This window comes from Gossypium raimondii, chromosome 3 (assembly GCF_025698545.1).
Source record: "Gossypium raimondii isolate GPD5lz chromosome 3, ASM2569854v1, whole genome shotgun sequence".
Taxonomy (NCBI): domain Eukaryota; kingdom Viridiplantae; phylum Streptophyta; class Magnoliopsida; order Malvales; family Malvaceae; genus Gossypium; species Gossypium raimondii.
In genome coordinates this window covers 2,919,569-2,943,432 of record NC_068567.1, presented here as the reverse complement: position 1 = coordinate 2,943,432, position 23,864 = coordinate 2,919,569, and the positions used below count along the sequence as shown (strand labels likewise).

The following is a 23,864-nucleotide window of genomic DNA, read 5'->3' as shown; positions in this document are numbered from 1 at the left end:
CACTATCGTTATTTGTAATTTAAGGGGTTTTTTAATAGTCGGTAGTTATCATCATAATAATCAACTCCGTCGTATTAGTCTTATCTCAATCTTTAAAAAAACAAAAGACAAAAAAAACCGTGTCAGCAATTCCTGGATATGGGTTAGTGTCCTTTTTTCCTTTTGGATCCTTCGAACAACATAAAGATTAGTTGGAAGTATATGTCAGACATATTATTATAAGTTAAAACATCAATGTCCATTACGCCTTATGAGTAGTTTTGTTCACATGCGGAGTAGGACGCCGGGCTTGGATTAGACTTTAGCCGGAGAGTTTTTATAGGTCTAATATGATATTAAACTTTCGACTTTAATTTAATCAATTTTTATTTTTATTTATTTTGAATTTTGATATTGTAGTCCTGATTTAATGGTAACAGTTAAATTTATTTGATTAAATTATGTCATTATTCATATATTATGCATAAAGTTATAAATTTAGTCCATGCTCACCAATTGGATTTTTTTGAATTTCAAAATTTTAGTCTTAATGCAAATGACGGTCGTTAAATCTATTAATTGATTTTTGTGAGTAAAATGTGAAAATAACAAACAAACATAGCATTACACATGTGACACTATGTTTGACACATCAATTTTAAAATAAATCATTTGGCCATGACTAAAATTTTCAAATTTAAAAGTACAGGAACTGAAAATAACCAAATTAAAATATAAGTACTAAATTCATAACTTACATAAAGTACAGGATCTAATAGAAAATTATGACCTTTTTAATATTAGTTTTCATTCATCTCACCTAAATTCAATTTAAAAATAAAAATAATATAAATTTAATGATAATATTAATATAAAATATAATTTTCAACATTTTATTAATAGATTAGTAATGAAACAAATTGTTGGAGCAGATCAAATTCAGGTCTAAGCTTAATTATTATTATTTTGGAACAGCAGGTACTATCTTATTGATTATTGATTATTGATTATTATTATTGATTATTGATTAAATGACTTACATGTTATAGAATTTCTCTAGGTGCTTTTGTGATTGGCTCCAACTCCGCTACTTCCAGTGTCAACTTTGGTCAGACAACCAAGAAGGTATGGAGGCGACCGGATGAGCCACCGGATATTGATGATCCGATGGTTGATGGGAATGGTTTGCAGATGAAGGAACCAATGATGCCTAGGACATCCTTTAAGAACACGTTTTTTGGGTTCTTCATTACATCATTCTAGTGTTTCACAAGATGATGATTTTGAGTTCCATGAGGGGGATATCACAACGACTAATGTTGATGGAATACCTTCTCTTAGTTTTTCAAATCAGGTTCACAAATTTATTGAGAAGCGTATTGTGTGGGTACTGTCAACATCAAACTTTTGGGCCGACGCATAACTTTTAATGCTTTCTCTAACAAGGTGTATGTACTCTGAAAGCTGAATAAATCCATTCAATTAATGGGTTTGAAGAAAGATTTTTACTTGATCAAGTTTCAGGATGACGATGATTACTCAAAGGTGCTAATGGATGGGCCATGGGTTATATTATGGCATTACCTAGCAGTTTGGCCAAGGTTGCCGCTCTTCTCGACATCTACATAAGCTAAAGTTTTATCAATTACATAAAGTAATAACATGTAGGCAACATCATGAATAAACAGAATCAATAACAAAAAGCATGGCAAAGAAGAAACTCCCCCTTAGTTGTAGCATTAACACACTCCCCCTCAATAAGGTGTTTCAACATAGGGTGCAATGGATGCTAACTTATCAATAGCTCTGTAGGTGAGAGTTATAACTCATGGAGCAACAAGGATTTTTACCACAAGATCTCTAGAGAGCATAAATATTTTCATCTTGATTTTCAAAAGTTGTTGCGTCAGTTTCTACTTCACGATTCTAACATACATCAATCAATTGTCAATCTTTTCTCACTCATACATGTTTCTAGTTGTATCTTGTTTGAGTTGTAACTTGTCTTCAAACAATTCTCATATCAGGTCATTCAACATCTTATAACAATGTGATTTGATATGACCAACCATATTACAATAATGACAGATAACCTAGCTTCTCTTCTTATGTTCATCAAATCCATGAGATGACATCTCATTCTCCCTCATATAGATTTTTACCCTTGACCTCGAGCAGTGATAGGAGCAGTGGGCGTTGGTTCTGCCACTACTTGCTTCCACCATTAATCTTTCAACATGACCAAGAGCTCCACAATAATGAAAAATAACTTGATGGTTAGAGATTTCAACAAGGATCAAAACATACTTCTTGGAACATTCATCTTGATCATCATTATTGGTAAGTAACACCCCTCACCCGGTCCGGCTGTCGGGCCGGAGCTATAGAATCTACAATAGTTAACGGAATAAATCACATACATTTCTGACTTTAACATTTAATGAAACAACAAAACAATTTATAGTTCATTTATAATATGACCTACAAACAATTACAAGTCTCAATCGAGCTTACGAAAGCTCTTAAACCAACCCAGAAACAAATAAAGACTTAATTACAAACTTTTAACCATCAAGGAGAAATTTGCAATACAGGGTTACACGGTTGTGTGCTTAGGCCGTGTTACAATAGGTGACCGTGCGAAATTGGAGTCACATGGTCATGTAACCTGATCGTGTAACTCAATGAAACTTTGTGGACCTAAATGCAAAAACTTACAAACATGGCTAGGCTGTGTGAGAGACTAAAACCGTGTGGAAATTCTAATGACCAAATCTACAGTATCACATGGGCATGTGGTCACCCCATGTAACAAACTGGAACTGTGTAACCCAAAACCTCCCAATTAAAAACAAAGCATACGACCATGTCACTTACCCGTGTGTAACATATGGCCGTGTGTTAGCCTGTATATACCAAAAATGTACCTTTTTCAACAAACTATCAAAATCAATTCATCACCTAAGTTATGCATAATAACTATCCACTTGATAACTCATCCAAAATGTATAATTTCATGCTAAAATAAATCACAAACCATGATCCCTAGAATCTAATTAATATGCCTCAATAGCACCATAACATAACATGCATCAATTCAAGTAATTAATCCTATCTCATGTCAATTAGATTATGATCACATATATGCCTTATATGAAATCCAAACACCAAATTATCATCACGCATAAATGACCCTATCACCAAAACATTACATTCAAATGTTATCATTCAAGTCATAAGTTAGCATATCAACTTGCTAACAAACATATATACAATTATACATCACCATTTAACACTCAACTTCAACAAAACATATATTTACAAATCAACTCCTATTACATGCCACATCACTGAGTTTAATGGTTTAAAAGTCTACCAAAGTGGAGGTTGGATAGTATGACCTTCGAGATGATCCTATCACCTAGTTCTGCAAAATGTTAACTACAAGAAATAGAAAATGAAATAGAGTAAGCCTTAAATAAGCTTAGTAAGTTCATAGGTTTAAAACAATGTAACTTACCTTAATTCCCACAATTACATGACAAAACAATTAACTAAATGATTTATCCTTTTACCACAATTCATATCAACGGTGAGTTCATCACATTTAAGTCATATCATTCCATATTATACAAATTGATCCAAATCAATATCATGTCAACTAACCATTGAACATAAGCAAACTTTACATCATTCATCTATCATTTATCACATTATATTTATTACTATTCAACCAACGTCCCATTTATAAAAACCATTAACTTGATGAACTATAATGAACAAATACGAATACATGGGTAACCACCTAAAACACATATGGTTGCTCAAACGAGCCATACCATCCATGAACACACTTGGGCACTAAGTGCCAAGCCTGTAGCTATACATCCCTCCAGAAACACACCTGGGCACTGAGTGCCAAGCTTATAGGCTACACATCCTCCCCCCCCCTAAAATACACCTGAATCACTGACCGCTTTGTATGTTTTGGGAAGGTTGCACAGTCGGTTCGTTAGCTTACTGCGTCAGAGGTTGGCGAGCCCAAGAGACAAAATGGCGTGGGATTTGCCATTGAGAAGCGTTGATCTAGCATAAGACGATCCCACAGAAGTGATTGTTGGCTAGAGTCAAATTCCACTAAATCGTAAGTCTAAATCCTTGGAGCTGGTGGTCGTAGGCGTCCTCTTCCACTATAACTGGCTTATTGGGTTTGGGAAGGATCATCTAAAAGCCGAGGATTGAACCCAAGGCGGAACGAGACAACTGGAGGCTGGAATCTCCCATAAGAATTTCTTTTCTCTCAATTCTATTTTTAATTTCTCTAATTTTAGATTCAATATTCTTAAATTTGTTTTTATTTTATTTTTCGTTTTCAAATCCAAACATTTTATTATGTTATTTTTTTATTTTATTTTTTTCAGGCACCTAAGTTTTCTTGGGCAAGATTTTGCCTAGGATTTTACGGAGCAAGATATTTTGCAAGTCCAGTCCCTAAGGATTTGACCCAACTTCCTTTTTACTATTCTTTTTCATTATTTATTAGGGATAAGATATTTTTTGTGCTTTCAACGACCGCATCAAATTCTAAAAAAGATGCAAGCAAAATAATCAAAATATTTGGGTCAAAATTACCAACAATAAGGAAAATTTTGTGGCTTGCGTAGTGCCAAGTGTAACAGTCACATCTTGAGTCACTACTCCTAAAACTTGCCTTAACACATTCTTTTTTATTGATTGCATGTTTTACCATATGGGAAACCGGTAGCTACTTGCATATCATTATATATAAAGGTGGGAATAGCTTAGGAATAGAGAAGGGGTAGTAAAAGCTAGAACCTTAGATATATTAATTGTCATCTCTTAATAGCTATGTAATTCAAAAATTATTATGTAGCGGTTCAATTATTACTTGAATTCCATGTTGTGGTCGAACGGTGAGAATAAGTATTGGAGAGTGGACATAGGCAGGGGAAAGAGTAATGGTGTAACGTTGTAGAATCATGGAGAGAGCAATCTTGGTTTCTATTGTTGCAAATGTCATACCAACACAAGATCGAGGACCCAATCCGAAGGGCAAAAATGCAGCCGCGGTGTAATTGGTAGCTTTGGCAATCCCGTCGGCAAATCTCTCTGGTTTAAAAAGATGCACATTATCCCCCCATAAGTGAGGGTCACGGTGAAGTCCAATATTTAGAGGCAGAATATCTAATTTAGCAGGCAAGACTAACTTTCCCAACTGTACTTCTCTTGCAACTGTTCTTGCCAAGCCATTTGACGGACCATACAATCTTAGAGTTTCATTGATGATCATGGTCATCAGTTTGCAAAATAGAAAATATGTTAGATTACATCATGTTGTGATGGCTATTTAATATCTTGGTTAGATAGTTTGCTTACTGTTTTAAGTTTGGTGATGCCTTCGAGATGAGGATTTTGGTTACCAAAAATGTCAATCACCTCCCTTCTTGCTTTTTCTTGCCAATCTCCATAGATTGCCAAATGCAAGACTATCCATCCCAGTAGGGAATTAACAGTTTCTTGTCCGGAAATGTAGAAAGTTTTGCATTCATCTACCAGGTCTTGCAATGAAAGCCTATTTTTCTGATCCAAATCATGATAGGCATTTACAAGTAATCCAAGAAAATCATTGCCGAAGCTATCAGCTTCTCCATTCACAACTTGGTCTTCTCTTTTCTTAACAATCTTCATTACACAATCTTGTATTCCTTTTGCAAGTTTTTCAGACTCTAGCAAATCAGCAGATTTCCATAGCTTGCTGGAAAAGCAAACTATGGTAAGCTATATATAAGGAGAAAACCAAAGCTATGGGGAATAAAAGTCCAAAATTTGCATTCAAAAGCTAATTGAAATAAAGGAAAAACTTGGGATTAACTAAGGTTATAGGGAACATACTTGATGAAAGGAATTGTAGTCTTGGACATATTTCGACTAACAAGTATTTTCAACTTGTACAGCAGGGCAAAAATCTTCTCCCCCTCCAAGTAACTGCTACCAAATGCTGTTTTGGAAATCACTTCTGAAGTCAGTAATCTAAATTCTTGAAACACTTCAATCTCCTGGCCTTCTTGGCCATTCCACTTTTCTAGCATTGTTTCAACACTAGCAATCATTGCTGGAGTCATGTTCTGTCCAAAGAATCCTCCAATATGTAAGTAGTAGCGATGGAAAACACTTTTCAACACAAAACCATGCATGAATTCAAATTAGATTTTATTCTAAGCTAGAAAGCCAAAAAAAATTTATATATATATATATATATATTTTTTTTTGGAATAATGCTTTCAATGAAATTACTTTTTTTAATTTATATCTAACATTTTATGTGGTAAACATAATCAAACTTTTGAAAAATATTTTTTCACGATACTTATCAACTTCGATGAGAAACTCATCCCTAGCAAACAATACAAAATTTTACTAAAATATTGTAGTGTATGTATAATTCTCGTAAATTAATTACACCAAGTTTATATATTTGGAGGATTTACCTTTAGGCTTTCCCCATGGAAAGTGTGATTGGCTAGCTTTCGATACTTTGCCCATTTTTCCCCCTCAGTGAACGCAAGCCCATTCCCCATGAGCTTCCTACTAATTTCTGGAAGCTTCACTTTTTGAAAAATATTTTCACTATTTTTCAAAACCTCTTTAACTAGTTCAGGCTCAGAAATCACCAATTCAGCTCGAGCACCGTCCCAATAAACAAAATTCTTCCCTAATCACATAAAAAGAAAAAGGATCAATCTTTCATAGAACTACGAGTTATAAATCTTAGTGAAAAAAAACAGCATGGATCTTACCATATCTGTTGATCCAGCTGTAAATATGTGGCTGTAGTCTGGGAAATAAATCATCTGTCCAGGCCACAGGTTTGCCTAATGCTTCTTGTTTCATTTTGGCAATTTCCTTGTTGTTGCCATGGATGAATCTGATAGGAGGTCCTTTGATTCCCTGTGAATTCAGTATATGCTGTATACGCAGAGGTATCCACAGATAATCGTAAAGGAACTTGATTAAAGTTACGAGGAAGAAACAACACGCGACAAGAATCACAAGCTCCATCAAGCCACTCATTTTTCCTTCTCTCAACACTGAATCCAGTTGCTCCTTTAGTTATTCTATTGTGATTTCCATATTTAACAAAGCATTTAAATGGTAATTGAGTGGGATATGGTTGTCATCTTTCCTTTTGTTCCTTCGTAGATAAGGTAAAATATCATATCTGTGCTGTAATGTCTTACCATTAATGAGGAGGCTTGAAATAATTTAGTCATTATTTATACGTTTTTGAGGGTGAGATGATACTAATATTAATGCACCAAATCATTGTGTTATGGAAGAACAAGCAACATCGTCAGTCACCCAATGATACTTAAGTTTTACCGATTAAGTCTTAACTCGATTAGTATGGGTATTGTTGTCAATGCAGGAGTATGTTGGTTTGAGTGTGCTGAAGTGCATTATCCTCCTATTTATGGATTGGGAAGAGACTATAAGTAGTTCTAGGCATTGTGAATTGTGACAGTACTCATTACTTGATTCTTGGATATCTTATTAGTAATAATTACTTTTGGCCACTAGAAGTGGAAAGAAATAGACAAATAAGAGAACAATTAGAGTTCTCAATACCACCCTTGAAAGAAAAGAGAATTTATGAAAAGTAGTTAGTTATTTACCTGTCGTACACTTGATAAATTTATTATTTAATTAATATTTCTTAAAGGAAAGGAAACATATGTCTCATAGACAGTACAACAGTACATACTATCCTGAGGTATGAAGCATATCTTTTGTTTGGTAATGAACAAACCCATCTTTGGTGGCACAAAATTAATTTAAAGCTCTAGAAAAATTAATATATTGTTACCCTGTATTTAATGTGATAATGGAACACGTTAATCTTTTATAAAACAAAATTAATTCAAGGCTCCGAAGAGTTAATACATTGTTATTCAAAGAACAAAGTGATAATTAATGCACTATATATAATCTAGTTAGTCTCAAATAAATTATCGTGTTTTAAAAGGATATACGTTGTAACAAATATTATATTGAAATTGTGGATGAGGAGACAAATAATTAAATCTATTATATTGAGTAAGAATTTTGCATTGAAAACTATGGTCTTTTCCTCTAATTGTTACAATGTATATATTAGTATGGTTAAATAATATGAGATGGTAAACCAAAAGTTCACATTAGTATCATTGAATCATGTGAATAGTAACGAAGTTTACTGGTCTAAATATACTAATTAATTGGCATGATTGGTTAGACCATCTCAATCAATAATGATACGATAAATAAGAATTTACATGGATATTTATTAAAGAGCATAAAGATTCTTCATTTTAAGTAATTATCATGAGTCGAATGTTCTCAATGAAGGTGATTTATTAGAACATTACTAACAAAAATTGAGATTGAATCTCTTACATTTTTATGAAAGAAATATGAGCTCATTTATCTGAAAAGTAGAATGTTTAAATATTATTTTAGTAGATGCATCTACAATATAATTACATATGAGTTATCAAATCGCAATCTATCATTTGAGAGATTATTTGTTTAATGATTAGTTTAAGAACAAAACTTCCAGATTGTGTAATTGAGACAATTATTGTTAATGTTTGTGAGTTCATTTCTTAGGCTTTTAATAATCATTACATATTAAATTGTCCACACGAGTAAGTATCACAAAATCTGATGTTTATGTATATAAAATGGTTCAGCATAATTAATAATTAAATGACTCTAGTTAGTAGTTAAACTTTATTTATTTTAGAATAAAATTGTTGTATTTATGTATAAGTACGATATTTTACATATTTAAAATTTGTACCTATCATGTTAATAAATTGTGATAAACACTCCTCGATACAGTTAATTTTACAAGTTTTGAATTACTATTTAAGAGACACAACGTTTTGACTTAAATGGGGAGAACATTCAAGATGGGTTCCCTTCTGACCCAAAGTTGAATGGATCAAATAATGAGATGAATACTGATGTGGGCCAATCTTGCCTGGTGGACTGTAATGCAGGGAGGGCTATGGAGAAGGTGTTCTCTTCTTCTAGTCCAGGTGAAGACATGTGGTAACTTTTAGATGGGGAAATTGTCGTTGTTGCTACTAAGGAGAGAAGGGTGAAATCCTCCGACGACATTGAAGGATAAGAACTAGTAAAAGAAGGGGTCGGGAAACTCAAACTAGAGTGATAGATTTGCTAGTCAGACTCTCACTGACTCAGATCTGCAGAATAGGCGAAGAACCTTGAGTCAAGTGGCGAAGGAACTTGGAATGTGGGAAAGCTTTTGGGGTTGTCTGCGAATTGTGAAGACTCGGTAAAGTTGATTACTTTAGAATGCAACGATAGAAACTTGGTTAAGAATGTCGATTCAATATGCTGCAGGTCTGGTGTGTTGCAGGTTTTTGGTTGGTCTTTTCATCGGTTTCTGTTTTCTTTAAATTTTGGTTGTGTTTATACTTGCTAGTGTTTTTTGTGGCTTTATTGCCTTTGATCCAAATGTGGATCCTATCTTGGAATATCAGGGGTATTGGTAATAAAATTAAGTACAAAGTGGTGAGACTAGCAGTAGTTCTTAATAAATTGGACACGAACTGTCTTCATGAAAGTAGAATGGTGAGTGTGAAGGATCAGAAGATTAGATCTTTGTGGCCTTATGATGTTTTTGGATTCTCTTTCTCCCCTTCAATTGGACGTTCAAGAGGTCTCTTGGTCGTCTGGGATATTGATTCTTTGAGTGTTGGATCTAAAATTTACATGCTTCGTGTTCTGTAATTGATCAAAAAGTGCTATGGTCGAAGGTCTTGGACCTGAGAAGCTCTCACAATGGTAATTTGGTGTGCTGGGCGATTTTAACGTAGTTCAAGATAGAAGCGAAAGAATAGATTGTAGTGGTAATATTGAAGGCAGTAAAGAACTTAACGAGATAATTGATCGTGGAGAATTTAGGTAAGATAATGGACTTGCGGAAATTGCAGCAATTAAAGCATACTCTTGCTCTTTTTATCCAATCGACAAGATGTTACGCTAATGGTCTGATTGTTGGTATAAAAAACAAATCTGAAAGACCATGGAAGTGTTGAAAAGTGGCCAACCATGCTGTTGTTATGTTAAAGTGCATGCAGGTTATTTGCATGTTGCAGCCCTTGTGCATGCTGCATTAACAAGTTTTTTGTTTAGTTACATTGTAATTAAATTAGTTGAAAATGAACAAGCTGATAAAAGCTTGAAGTGTTTAGGTAGTTGGATGACTAGTTTAGGTGGCTTGTTTATGTGCACAAGCAATGTTTTACAAGTTCCTAGGCTATTTAAGTGGTAGTAGGCAGTATTTACTGATGTATTTGGTTATAAATGTATTGTTTTTTCTAGTTGAATGAATGAGCAAAATGAGCTATCAGCCATAATCTCCCTTGCTGCAAGATTGTGAGCAAGTAAAAATATTTCATACATCTTGCTTCCTTGTTCTATGTCCTGATAACCCCAACAGGAAGCTTCGGGGTATTTTTCTGACATTCATTGAATTGTGATTGAGATTGGTTCGGTTTTTTTTCATCATGTAAATTGTGAGAGGAATGGCATGGCAGAGTCGTTCGTTAAACCTAGAATCAAGAGGAGACCCATGTTTAATTCATGGTGGTGCTTGATATCGAGTGGTATCTATGGTGCTTGATATCAAGTGGTATCTATGGGATATGTTTGCTGCTGTTGTTTGACTAATGCTCTTGATCAAGCCTATCCTACAATGTATCGATGTTCACAACTTAGTTTAATTCTTGCTGCTATTGCTTGCTGGAAAGGCTTTAGGATGCTAATACTGCAATTCAAATGAAATAAGGCATAACTAGTAAAAATTATATATTGATCAACAATACTGAAACATACACATATATATATTTATGGATTGCATGTTTTACCATGTTTTTGCGTTGAGTAGGGTATAGCATAGGAATAGGAAGGGGTTACTAATGTTAAAAGTGCTTTAACACCTAAAGGTGAATACATAAACAAATTGAGTTAAACCTCAAGTCCCTTAGCTATTGTGTACTTTAAGCATTGTTATGCAGTGACTCAAGTATTACTTGAATTCCATGCTGTGGTCGAATGGCGAGAATAGTCATTGGTGAGTGGACATAGGCAGGGGAGAGGGTAATGGTGTAGCGTTGTAGAATCATGGAGAGTGCAACCTTAGTTTCCGTGATTGCAAAGGACATACCAACACAAGATCGAGGTCCCAATCCGAAGGGAAAAAATGCAGCCACATTGTAGTTGGTAGCTTTGGCAATCCCTTCTTCAAATCTCTCTGGTTTAAAAAGATGTACATCATCTCCCCACTGGTGAGGGTCATGGTGAAGTGCAATATTTTGAACCAGAATATCTATATTAGCAGGCAAGACTAGCTTTCCCAGCTGAACTTTTCTTGTAACTCTTCTTTGCAAGCCATTTGATGGACCATACAATCTTAGTGTTTCATAAATAATCATGGTAATCTGTTTGCAAAACAAGAACAGGTCAGATTAAATTAAAGAATATGTACTAAACACATAATATTTGTTACATTTGTAATTGCGATAAACAAGACGTGATTGAAACACCAGCTTTGAGATCGAGATACAAAATATATTGGAATATTTGACAATTTACTTACAGTTTTGAGTTTAGAAATGCCTTCGGAATCTGGATTTCGGTTACCGAATATGTCAATCACCTCTCTTCTAGCTTTATCCTGCCAATCTCCGTGAGTTGCTAAAAGCAAGACTATCCAAGCAAGTAAGGAATTAACAGTTTCTTGCCCGGCAAAGTAGAATGTTTTGCACTCATCTACCAAATCTTCCATTGAAAGCCTGTTATTTTCGTCCGAATCATGATATGCATTTACAAGTAATCCTAAAAAATCATTGCCAAAGCTGTCAGCTTCTCCATTCACAAATTTGTCTTCTCTTTTCTTAACAATTTTCATCACACAATCTTGTATTCCTTTTGCAAGTTCTTCTGACTTCAGCATATCAACGCCTTTCCATAACTTGCTGTAAAAGCAAACTAATGTCAACCATATATGAGAAAACTAAATCCATAGGAATAAACATCCTAAAATTTGTTGTTGGGAACTCGATGAGCCCAACACACTCACTATAGAAGACCTAGGACCTACAAGTAATATTATACCAACTCTTTGGAGTCGGTTAACCTTTTATTTTCTAACTTCTTAGTGCACTATAATACTAAGGCAACAAGGCCGATCATATATTATTCAAGCGGCAAGGCCGATCATATATCATTCAAGCGGTAGAACCAACTATATATAGAACCTAACTCCTCAAGTGCACTAAGTGCATAGAAAACTAAGGCTTAGCCGAGACTTACAATTATAAGAGAAAGAACACTTTATTAATGCACAATAGAATTACAATATGGCACACGCTTCTCTGTTGCACAGAGGTGCCAAAAATGAAAACTCCTACCCCTATTTATAAAGTTTAGTGGCCATTGAATTGTTGACACATGTCAAGATCCTTACCATTAATATTACGAATATCTAATAACCAAAATGTTCGTGTATAATATCTATTCTTCTAGATAATATTTTTTTAATTTTTATATTTTAGAATGTTCTAAAAAAATTATCTCTTAAAAAGTTAAGTTTAGCTTTTATCTAGAAGTTTAATTGGCTTTCTAACATTTGCATTCAAAAACTAGTTAAAATCTTGGAACATACTTGATCAAAGGAATACTAGTCTTGAAATTATTCCGGCTCATAATTATAGACAACTCTTTCAACATGGCAAAAATCTTCTCCCCTTCCAAGTAGTTGCTACCAAAAGCTGTTCTGGATATCACTTCTGAAGTCAACAATCTAAATTCTTGAAACACTTCAATTTCTTTGCCTTCTTGGCCTTTCCACTTCTCTAACATTGTTTCAACGCTGGCAATTACTGCTGGTGTCATGTTCTGCACAAACAGTCCTCCAAAATATTTAAGCAACCATATAAGATTTAGCTAACAATTGTTTGTTCCGTCCTAAAATGCTTTACCTTTAATCTTTCCCCATGGAAAACATGATTGGCTAGCTTCCGATGCTTCACCCATTTTTCACCCTCAAGAAGCACAAGTCCGTTCCCCAGTAGCTTGCTAAAAAAGATCGAAGGCTTCTTTTTCGGAAATGTATTTTCACTATTTTTGAGAACCTCTTTGACTAGTTCAGGCTCTGAAATAACCAGTTCAGGTCGAATACCGTTCCAATAAAGATAATTCCTCCCTAATCAAAGATAGAAAAAGGGGCCACCATTTCTTAGAACTAGAAGATTGAAAACCATACTGAAAAACATGGATGGATCTTACCATATCTGTTGATCCAAGTGTAAATATGTGGCTGCACCTTGGGAAATATATCATCTGTCAGGCCCAGATGCTTGCTTAATGCTTCCTTTTTCATTTTGGTAACTTCATGGTTGTTGCCATGGATGAATTTGTAAGCAGGTCCTTTGATTCCCTGTGAATTCAGGAGACGCTGTATACGGAGAGGCACCCACAAGTAATCATAAAGGAACTTGATTAAAGCTACGAGGAAGAAACAAAATGGGACAAGAATCACAAGCTCTGTCAAGGCACTCATTTTGGTTCTCTTAATTCTGAATTCAGATGTTTCTTTTTAGTCTCAGTAACAGTTGAATTTCTGAGTTCTCAATGATAGTTAACGTCACCATCGTTATTTGTAATTTAAGGGTTTCTTTAATGATTGATAATTATCATCATTATAATTAACTCGGATCGTATTAGTCTGTATATACAAATCATAAAAATGGACATACATAAAAAGTTAAGAGCGCAGCAGCAATGAGTATTCAACTCCTAGAAATGGGTGTGTGGCCTTTTTCCTTTTTGATCGCTCCAACCAATAGCATCGAAATTAGCCAGGCAGCCGTAACATCATTATTACGCCTGATTTGGGTCAGAGATTCCTTATATCTTGAATGTGATTGGTTTGATCCAAATTCGGGCTTGGGCTTGAAACTATTTTGGAATTGGGCTGCGCTGCGGCCATGAGCAGGTACTTAGGAGGATTAAAATAATTATATATGTAATGATTCTTTTTCTCAGTAATTATATAGTGATTAACTGATTATAAAAGCCTTTTTTTTTTTTATCATTCCAAATTTGGGAGTGAGATAGATTACACATGATTCAAATTCGGATCTTTGGTGCCAACATGCAATAATTTATCACTCCAACAGTAACTATATCGATGATTAATGAAGTGATTAGATCATTGTAAAAATACAATTTCAATGTGTTAATCATTAACTTTCAAACTATATTGTCTAAACCGAATAGGATTGGCCAGTTAGATCATGGAACTAATCTGGAGAGAGGAAAAAATTAGTTGATCCATAAATCAATATGCATTAGTTGAATTAGACTAAAAAATTAGTTGAACTGGATTTTATAATTTTATAATTTTTTATGAACTTTTTAATAATTTATTTAATTTGAATCAGACGGACCGAATTGATTGAAAATCGATGTATCAACCACTTTTTCCATCAATTCGATTCAAAAACATTGCTAAAGTAGATTACACATGATTCAAATTCGAATCTTTGGTGCAACATGCAATAACTTTAATATTCCAACTATGGATATATCGATGATTAATAAAGTGATTAGATCATTGTGAAAATACATTCTCAATGTGTTAAACATTAACCTTCAAACTATGTTGTTTAGACAAGTAGGATAGCTAGTTAGACTAGTATGGATCAATTGAATTAGACTAAAAAAATCAGTTAAACTGAATTTTATAATTTTTTATTTTAAATATTTTATGAACTTTTTAATAATTTATTTGATTTGAATAAGATGAACCGAACAGATTAGAAATCGATGTACCGACGATGTCATCAATTGGATTCAAAGGTTGGGAAATAGAAAGAAAAATGGTCTTCAATCTTTCTCCAATTGCAGCATGTAAACGATAATTTGATTGGGAACCATGTACAAAGAAATATAAGCAATAATTCTAAATATATTTTAATTAAATTTAATTAATATAATTAATATTATAATTATTTGATATTACCAAATCAAGGCTAATCATAAAATTTAATAAAATATACGTCATTGACTGGATATAAAAGAAAATAGTAATACTATAGTACATGGGTGAAACCGAATCTAGTGAGGCTGGAGTGGCAGTGGTCGGGCACTAAACGTTCGGTCTAATAGCATGTTAGTCCCGTCTAAAATTTTTCAATTTTTATTTTAACCCTTTTAATCAATATCTAAACATATGATAGTTTTAAGTTTGAACCTCCCAAAATCTTTTAATTGACTTTCTTTTTTTGTTTGGTTTTCATAGTTTTTTAATTTGATTTCCATGATATAAAATTTAAAAATTTCCAGTAATAAATTTGGAAGAAAAAGGCGTATAGAAAAAAGGGTAAACTACAATGTCACTTTAAAATAGGATCTGTCTTATTTTGGTCACTTCAGTTTTCTTTTTCAATTTAGTCACTCTATATAAGTTAATTATGCGAATTAGTCATTGTCGTTAAAATTTCCGCTTTCAATTTCAATTTGCTTTTGTTTGGTCATTGACATTTGACATTTTGTGTTAACTTTAGACTAAAGTTTAAGGAGAAAAGTTTTGGACTAATTATAGCAAGGTCTGTAGAGTTTAGTCAAAAGTCAACAAAAAAATACCATGTGTCAATTACTCAGTGAACTAATGTGTCACATCAATAATCTGTCAAAAAAACGAAAATTTTAATAGTGACCAATTCGCACAATTATTTTATTTAAAATGATTAAATTGAGAACAAAATTTTTGAAGTGACCAAAATAGGACAGACCTTAAAAGAGAAATTGCATGAAAGCTTTTACACAAGCAAGGCATAGCTAGTAACTACTATAAATTGATCAATAATACTATAAACATACATTCTCTTTCGATTGATTGCATGCATTTCATTTTCCATAAAAGAGGGAAGAACTTGGGAATAATAAACAGGTTGCAAATGCTTGAACCTTAGACATATTAAATGTCATCTCGTAAAGGTGAACATGAACTATCTACATGAACCAACTAAGTTAAAGTCTGAGTTCTTAGAAACTGTGTACTTTTGTTGGAACTAAGAACAAAGATGAATGAAAACTGACAGAAGCTTGAGCTTTAAGGCTCGATGGCTTGATGAACAAACAAAAACAGAATTGATCTTGATGAACTAAAGAAAGTAAAGAATTAAGAGAGCATTAGATGAAGAATTCTTTTATGAATTTTCATTGACTTGAAAAATGGCATAATGCCAACACATATACCAGACATAAGCTGGTCAAAGAGAAACAAAATGGTTACCTAAACATCACCTACTTCCACTAAGTACACTGAAAATTGTTAAACATAACTTGTACACTTTGCAAAGCTGATTTATCGGCTCAAACATTACCTAATTACATCAAGTACATTGACAACTTAGTTCAAATCAAACTAAACTTAGTTCAAATCAAACTAAGTAACAAAACAAACACTTGAAGTAACCAAAATGAATCAGCAGCATGAGCTTTTGTCGCAGCTGCATGGCTCGGCAGCTTGGTCTGCTCCTAGTGCTGCATGGAAGCCAGCTTCAACAACTTTAAGCACCATTATGCAGGGATTCAAGTATTACTTGAATTCCATGTTCTGGTTGAAGGGTGATAATAGGCACTGGTGAGTGGACATAGGCAGGGGAGAGGGTAAAGGAGTAGCGTTGTAGAATCATGGAGAGAGCAATTTTGGTTTCTGTGGTTGCAAAGGTCATACCAACACAAAATCGGGGTCCCAATCCAAAGGGGAAAAATGCAGCCGCATTGTAATTGGTAGCTTCGGCAATCCCATCAGCGAATCTTTCCGGTTTAAAAAGATGCACATCATCTCCCCATATTTGAGGGTCATGGTGAAGTGCAGCCTTTGCAATAAGAAGATTTATATTAGCTGGCAAAACTAGCTTTCCTACTTGAACTTCTCTTGCAACTCTTCTTGGCAGGCCATTTGTTGGACCATACAATCTTAAAGTTTCATAAATGATCATGGTGACCTGTTTGCAGAACATGAAAATGTCAGATTAAATTAAGAGATAACCATACAATTTGGAATTGTTAACAGCTTACTTACAATTTTGAGTTTAGAAATACCATCAGAATCTGGATTTTGGTTACCAAATACCTCAATCACCTCTCTTCTTGCTTTCTCTTGCCAATCTTTATGGATTGCTAAAAGTAAGACTATCCATGCAAGCAAGCCATTAACAGTTTCTTGTCCGGCAACGTAGAATGTTTTGCACTCAGCTACCAAGTCTTCCATTGAAAGCCTATTTTTGTCGTCCAAATCATGATAGGCATTTACAAGTAATCCTAGAAAATCATTGCCAAAGCTATCAGCTTCTCCATTCACAACTCTATCTTCTCTTTTCTTAACGATCTTCATCACACAATCTTGTATTTCATTTGCAAGTCTTTCAGACTCCAGCAAATCAGCAGGTTTCCATAACTTGCTGTAAAAGCAAACCAAGGTCAGGCATATATAAGTAGAAAACCAAATCCATGGGGAATGAAAGTCTAAACTTTGCACCCAAAAGCTAGTTGAAATCGAGGCAAAACTTGGGATTAATTAAGCTTAGAGGGAACATACCTGATCAAAGGAATTTCAGTATTAAAAAAATTTCGGCTCATAATTATTGATAACTTGTTCAACATGGCAAAAATCTTCTCCCCTTCCGAGTAGCTGCTACCAAAAGCTGTTCTGGATATCACTTCTGAAGTCAATAATCTAAATTCTTGATACACTTCAATCTCTTTGCCTTCTTTGCCTTTCCATTTCTCTAGCATTGTTTCAACACTTGCAATTACTGCTGGTGTCATGTTCTGCCCAAACAGTACCCCAATATTTAAGCAACAGCATAAGATTCAGCCAACAATATAAAATTTGCCAAATTGATGGCTTTACCTTTAAACTTTCCCCATGAAAAACATGATTCGTCAACTTGCGATGCTTCACCCATTTTTCACCCTCGATCATCACAAGCCCATTTCCCAGTAGGTTGCTAGCATAAACTGATGGCTTCGCTTTTGGAAAAACATTCAAACTATTTTTCATAACCTCTTTGACTAATTCAGCTTCTGAAATCACCAGTTGAGCTCGAACACCGCTCCAATACACAAAATTCTTCCCTAATCACGTAGAAAACAACAAAAAGGGTTGACCCTTTTTTACTTAAAACTACAAGTTATTAACATCATAGTGAAAAACAAGCATCCATCTTACCATATTCTTTGATCCAGGAGTGCATATGTGGCTGCAATTTGGGAAACATATCATGCGTCAAGGCCTTAGGTTTGTTCATAGCTTCCTTTCTCATTTTGATAATTTCCTTGTTGTTGCCATGGATGAATCTGTAAGGAGGTCCTTTGATTCCCTGAGAATTCAGCATATGCTGTAAACTAAGAGGCACCCACAAGTAATCATAAAGGAACTTGATTAAAGCTATGAGGAACAAAGAACATGGGACAAGAATTACAAGCTCCATCAAAACCACTCAAATTTTCTTCTCTTAACACTGAATCCAGATGTTCCTTTAATATTTGTATTGTGATTTCCATATTGGACAAGGACTTAAATGATAATTTAATGTGATATTACTGTCGTCTTTCCTTTTGGATCCTTGGAACAACGTGAAGATTAGTTGGAAGTATATGTCAGACATATTATTTTAAGTTAAAGCATCAGTGTCTATTACGCCTTACAACTAATAAAGAGTGATTATTATAGTGTTATAATCAATGGCAAAGTAAAATTGCTTCGTATGTTACTCCTCGTTCTTCCATTTAATAATGGCCTTCATCTTTTGTCCCTTTGCAACACATGAACAATTTATGGAGGGAATCTTTATGTTTGGGAAGTGCGTACAAAGGACGAATATTAACAATAATGTATATATTCCATCATTATAATATTTGTCACTATTATATTTATGTTTTTTTTATCTATCTATACTTATATCAAGTTTTTTACCGTGCCACCGATTAACTAGACATATTTAAATTAAATTTTTTATTTTTCATTTTCCATATATATAAATTAATGACTTTACCATTGTAACTAAAACATCAATTAATTTTATGTAAAACACTTAATAAATATATTTATTATATAAATCATTTTATCCATATTATCGGTGTGCGATAAATCTATAATGTTTTATTGAATTTTATTATTAGAGTTGATAGTTGTTTCATAAGCTCTAAAAATTAGTGCTTCAAGTCTAATATGTAGATGAAGAAAATTTTGGAGGAATAAAAATACATCATATGGAATTTTTTACTTTAAATTAAATTAATTAAAAAGAGGTAAGTTAATAAATTAAATCCTTTTAAAACCTCTTTAATCATAATAAAGATTATTTTATTTAGGGATAAGCATTCGATCGAATTAAACCAAATCAAGTAATTTTTTTTTGAATTAGTCAAGTTAATGAGTTCTATTTTATCATCTTAACTTGATTTAAATTTTCAAATGAAGACAAGTGAAATGAAATTTGAGTTGAGTTGAATAAATTTGTTTGAGTTTAACTTTAAAAAAAATTTAAACCGATGATATTGAAAACTTGTAGACAATATAACTAAATTCCAAGATATAGAAGCTAAATGTATACCTCATGTATTTTGAAAACTATTTTAAAGTAAACTAATGCCAACAAAAAAAAAAACAAAGATAATTAGTATGATAAACTTGATTTGATAGTGTAGTTGTTTAAAGTCTCAATTTTATCATTTTGAAAAAAATAAAAATATAATTTAACATTTTTATACTATTTTATGTTTTTAAAGAATTTTAATATATGTTTTTATTTTTTACATATTTTATAAATTTATGAAAATAAATAAAATTATTTTGTAATTTGTTAGAGGGACCAATTTTAAAATTATAAGGACCTAAAGGATATTTATATCAATATGTTACTTGAGTTTTTGAATGATTCGATTTATAGAATTAAACTCGACTCAAACTCAAAAACCGATCGATTGTTCTAGTTGAATAAAAATTATTGGTTAACTCGAAATTAAAAATATTTTTTCAAATCAAATCAAGTTTTGTTAACCTTTAATTTTATCTCTAATGAATTTAATTTAATTAACACATAAATAATGGAAAAATATTTTATCTCATGTGTTTAATAAATTAAAAATTTAAGTATTGAATTTATATTATAAAACTATTTGATATATTAATAAAAATTAAATATTACATAAAATTATTTTGTTTGATAGTAAATAAATATTGATTTTGTTTGATATATTAGTAAAAATTAAGGTGGTTTGTTGTATCCCTTAAACATGGTGGTGCTTTGCCACAGAAGAGAGCTGGGTAAAGTAAATGTAGGTGTGACTGTAGATAGAATAACAAGGTCCGCTGCAGTGTGCGGTGCTAGATGCCTTGGCCATTTTTGACCCTTTCTCGTCTTTTTTTTTTTTCAATGTTTAGAATACTTCGCGTCCAAGCATGAATTGAAACCTTGATTAGGTCATTTAAAAATAGAATATTTTGGCATGGACTTAGAGAGATCTTTTTCATGTTTTTATTTTCGTACATTTTTGTGCTTTTCTCTTGACACTAGCTAATTCTTTTTAACGTCTTGTTATACATAGAGCTCGAGCTCGAGCTCGCATTTGATAGCTTAACATGGTTGTGTGCGGGTGTTGAAATATGCAATTTATTATTATCTGGATATATAATCTAATTTAAATGAACTTTATTTATGTGTTTGTTGACTAGAAGCGAGTCTCTTTAGTTTTTAATGCTACTAATAAATTAAACTTCTGAAATGCGTTATATGATTATTTATCGATAAAGGAATCAATAGTGTTCATCTTGATTATCAAGAAGGTAAGAAAAGATTGGTTTCTATGAATTTGTCAACAACTATAACCAATTTATCAAAGAATATTAAATTTTATCTTTGCATCAATTATTAGACTCATGAATCTAAAGTGATATTTTACCTTTGACTAAGTTTTCATTATATTGATTTGAAACTTCATTTCTAATTTGGCTTTTCATAATCTAACTTTTAAATTTGATTCTAACTTCAAAATCTCTTTCTTTCTTTTTTTTTACTTTGTTTTATTGAAAAAATGATTTTTACTAATCATTATGGATTAATTTGACCATGTTCATTGCTATCTACATTTTTTTTGAATCATATACTTATTTTTATTAGATTTGGCACCCATGATATTTTATTAGAGCAATAAGAGGATAATCTTGTTAAGTTCTTGCATGAAATCTTTTACACAAGGAAGACATTGTTAGTAGACCATAAATTGATCAACAATACTAGAAACATAATGCATTCTTTGTTTATTGATTGCATGTTTTACCATTTTGGTGAATAGCATTTGCATGCATTTCCTTTTGCATAAAGGAGGGAAGAGATTGGGAATAATGAATGGGTTGCAAATGCTAGAACCTTAAACATATTATACGTCATCTCTTAAAGGTGAATACACAAACCAAGTTAAACTTCAAGTTCTTAGCAGTTGTGTACTTTAAGCATCATTATGCAGTGACTCAAGTATCACTTGAATTCCATGTTCTGGATGAAGGGTTAAAATAGGTATTGGTGAGTGTACATAGGCGGGGGAGAGACTAATGGTGTAGCGTTGTAGAATCATGGAGAGAGCAATTTTGGTTTCTATGGTTGCAAAGGTCATACCAACACAAAATCGAGGTCCCAGTCCAAATGGGAAAAATGCGGCTGCATTGTAATTAGTAGCTTTGGCAATCCCTTCTGCAAATCTCTCTGGTTTGAAAAGATGCACATCATCTCCCCATAGTTGGGGGTCATGGTGAAGTGCAGCCCTCGCAATAAGAAGATCTATATTAGCTGGCATGACTAGCTTTCCTACCTGAACTTCTCTTGCAACTTTTCTTGGCAGGCCATTTGTGGCACCGTACAATCTTAGAGTTTCATATATGATCATGGTCATCTGTAGAATATAGCATATTACTTTAAAGAATATAATGTACTAAATGCGTAGTAGTATAGACCAGGATTTAAATAATAGTCACAACGCGATAATATTTGTTAGGTTGGCAATTACGATGAAGATGACGTGACTGAAAAGCCTTGGCGATTGAGAATTAAATTCTTGGACTACACTATATATTGTGGAATGGTTGACAGTTTACTTACAGTTTTGAGTTTTGCAATGCTTTCAGGATGTGGATTTTGGTTACCAAATATGTCAATCACCTCTCTTCTTGCTTTCTCTTGCCAATCTCCATGGATTGCTAAAAGCAAAAGAACCCAAGCAAGCAAGGCATTAACAGTGTCGTGTCCGGTCCAGTAAAATGTTTTGCACTCATCTACCAAGTCTTCCAATGAAAGCCTGTTATTTTCATCCGAATCATGATAGGCATTTATAAGTAATCCTAGAAAATTATTGTCGAAGCTATCAACTTCTCCATTTACAGCTTTATCTTCTCTTTTCCTGACAATCTTAATCACACAATCTTTTATTTCTTTTGCAAGTTCTTCAGACTCTAGCAAATCAGCAGGTTTCCATAACTTGCTGTAAAAGCAAACCAAGGTCAGCCATATATAAGAAGAAAACCAAATCCATGGGGAATGAAAATCTAAAATTTGCATTCAAAAGCTAGTTCAAATCAAGGCAAAATTTGGGATTAATTAAGCTTAGGGGGGAAAATACCTGATCAAAGGAATTTTAGTATTAAAAAGATTTCGGCCCATAATTATTGATAACTTGTTCAACATGGCAAAAATCTTCTCCCCTTCCAAGTAATTGCTACCAAAAGCTGTTCTGGATATCACTTCTGAAGTCAATAATCTAAATTCTTGATACACTTCAATCTCTTTGCCTTCTTTGCCTTTCCACCTTTTTAGCATTGTTTCAACGCTAGCAATTATTGCCGGTGTCATGTTCTACCCAAACATTTCCCGAATATGTAAGAAACAACATAAAATTTGCCGAAATATTTTCATTGTACATGAATAATTCTACTAAACTGATATATTTCAAGACTTTACCTTTAAGCTTTCCCCATGAAAAGCGTAATTCGTCAACTTCCGATGCTTCACCCATTTTTCACCATCGATTGTCGCAAGCCCGTTCCCCAGTAGCTTGCTAACATAAAATGATGGCTTCGCTTTTGGAAAGACATTTTCACTATTTTTCAGAACCTCTTTGACTAGTTCAGGTTCTGAAATCACCACTTCAGCTCGAATACCGTTCCAATAAACAAAATTCTTCCCTAATCATATAAAAGACAAAAGGGTCGATCCTTTTTCTTACTTAAAACTACAAGTTTATATATCATAGTGAAAAACATGCATCCATCTTACCATATTTTTTGATCCAGGAGTACATATGTGGCTGCGTTTTGGCAAATATATCATGAGTCAAGGCCTTGGGTTTGCTCATAGCTTCCTTTCTCATTTTGATAATTTCCTTGTTGTTGCCATGGATGAATCTGTAAGGAGGTCCTTTGATTCCCTGAGAATTCAGCATATGCTGTATACTAAGAGGCACCCACAAGTAATCATAAAGGAACTTGATTAAAGCAATGAGTAACAAAGAACATGGGACAAGAATTACAAGCTCCATCAAAACCACTCAATTTTTCTTCTCTTTACACAGAATCCAGATGTTCCTTTAATATTTGTATTGTGATTTCCATATTGAACAAGGACTTAAGTGATAACTTAATGTGATATTACTGTCGTCTTTCCGTTTGGTTCCTTGGGACAACATGAAGATTAGTTGGGAGTATATGTCAGACATATTATTATTAT

At 33.3% G+C, this 23,864-nt stretch overlaps 4 protein-coding genes across 4 annotated transcripts; all 4 read right to left on the bottom strand.

Moving 5' to 3' along the window:
- Positions 1–4,855: 4,855 nt before the first annotated feature.
- LOC105796545 (cytochrome P450 CYP749A22-like) lies at positions 4,856–7,071 on the bottom strand. Its single transcript, XM_012626292.2, has 5 exons — positions 6,798–7,071; positions 6,489–6,712; positions 5,893–6,125; positions 5,376–5,755; positions 4,856–5,295 (listed from the first exon to the last, which is right to left on the bottom strand). Exons 1-5 carry the CDS (start codon positions 7,069–7,071, stop codon positions 4,856–4,858), a joined length of 1,551 nt encoding a protein of 516 aa, XP_012481746.1.
- Positions 7,072–10,854: 3,783 nt separating this feature from the next.
- LOC105796536 (cytochrome P450 CYP749A22) lies at positions 10,855–13,736 on the bottom strand. The gene is made up of 5 exons (XM_012626282.2): positions 13,360–13,736; positions 13,053–13,276; positions 12,737–12,969; positions 11,669–12,047; positions 10,855–11,510 (listed from the first exon to the last, which is right to left on the bottom strand). The coding sequence occupies exons 1-5, from the start codon at positions 13,631–13,633 to the stop codon at positions 11,070–11,072; spliced, it is 1,551 nt and encodes a 516-aa protein (XP_012481736.1). The 5' UTR covers positions 13,634–13,736; the 3' UTR covers positions 10,855–11,069.
- Positions 13,737–16,269: 2,533 nt separating this feature from the next.
- On the bottom strand, positions 16,270–18,673 carry LOC105796538 (cytochrome P450 CYP749A22-like). The gene is made up of 5 exons (XM_012626284.2): positions 18,317–18,673; positions 17,999–18,222; positions 17,684–17,916; positions 17,168–17,546; positions 16,270–17,090 (listed from the first exon to the last, which is right to left on the bottom strand). Exons 1-5 carry the CDS (start codon positions 18,576–18,578, stop codon positions 16,650–16,652), a joined length of 1,539 nt encoding a protein of 512 aa, XP_012481738.1. The 5' UTR covers positions 18,579–18,673; the 3' UTR covers positions 16,270–16,649.
- Positions 18,674–21,386: 2,713 nt separating this feature from the next.
- LOC105796541 (cytochrome P450 CYP749A22-like) lies at positions 21,387–23,808 on the bottom strand. The gene is made up of 5 exons (XM_012626289.1): positions 23,415–23,808; positions 23,100–23,323; positions 22,762–22,994; positions 22,245–22,623; positions 21,387–22,038 (listed from the first exon to the last, which is right to left on the bottom strand). The coding sequence occupies exons 1-5, from the start codon at positions 23,674–23,676 to the stop codon at positions 21,598–21,600; spliced, it is 1,539 nt and encodes a 512-aa protein (XP_012481743.1). The 5' UTR covers positions 23,677–23,808; the 3' UTR covers positions 21,387–21,597.
- Positions 23,809–23,864: the final 56 nt, after the last annotated feature.

Coding starts and splice junctions, on each gene's coding strand:
- LOC105796545 (XM_012626292.2), bottom strand. CDS start 7,071: ATGAGTGGCTTGATGGAGCTTGTGATTCTTGTCGCGTGTTGTTTCTTC. Junction 6,126..6,488: donor TCCATGGGGAAAGCCTAAAG/GTAAATCCTCCA, acceptor TTCTTTGGACAG/AACATGACTCCAGCAATGAT. Junction 5,756..5,892: donor ACTACAATTCCTTTCATCAA/GTATGTTCCCTA, acceptor TTGCTTTTCCAG/CAAGCTATGGAAATCTGCTG.
- LOC105796536 (XM_012626282.2), bottom strand. CDS start 13,633: ATGAGTGCCTTGACAGAGCTTGTGATTCTTGTCCCATTTTGTTTCTTC. Junction 12,048..12,736: donor ACTAGTATTCCTTTGATCAA/GTATGTTCCAAG, acceptor TTGCTTTTACAG/CAAGTTATGGAAAGGCGTTG. Junction 11,511..11,668: donor GCATTTCTAAACTCAAAACT/GTAAGTAAATTG, acceptor TTTTGCAAACAG/ATTACCATGATTATTTATGA.
- LOC105796538 (XM_012626284.2), bottom strand. CDS start 18,578: ATGGAGCTTGTAATTCTTGTCCCATGTTCTTTGTTCCTCATAGCTTTA. Junction 17,547..17,683: donor ACTGAAATTCCTTTGATCAG/GTATGTTCCCTC, acceptor TTGCTTTTACAG/CAAGTTATGGAAACCTGCTG. Junction 17,091..17,167: donor GTATTTCTAAACTCAAAATT/GTAAGTAAGCTG, acceptor TTCTGCAAACAG/GTCACCATGATCATTTATGA.
- LOC105796541 (XM_012626289.1), bottom strand. CDS start 23,676: ATGGAGCTTGTAATTCTTGTCCCATGTTCTTTGTTACTCATTGCTTTA. Junction 22,624..22,761: donor ACTAAAATTCCTTTGATCAG/GTATTTTCCCCC, acceptor TTGCTTTTACAG/CAAGTTATGGAAACCTGCTG. Junction 22,039..22,244: donor GCATTGCAAAACTCAAAACT/GTAAGTAAACTG, acceptor TATATTCTACAG/ATGACCATGATCATATATGA.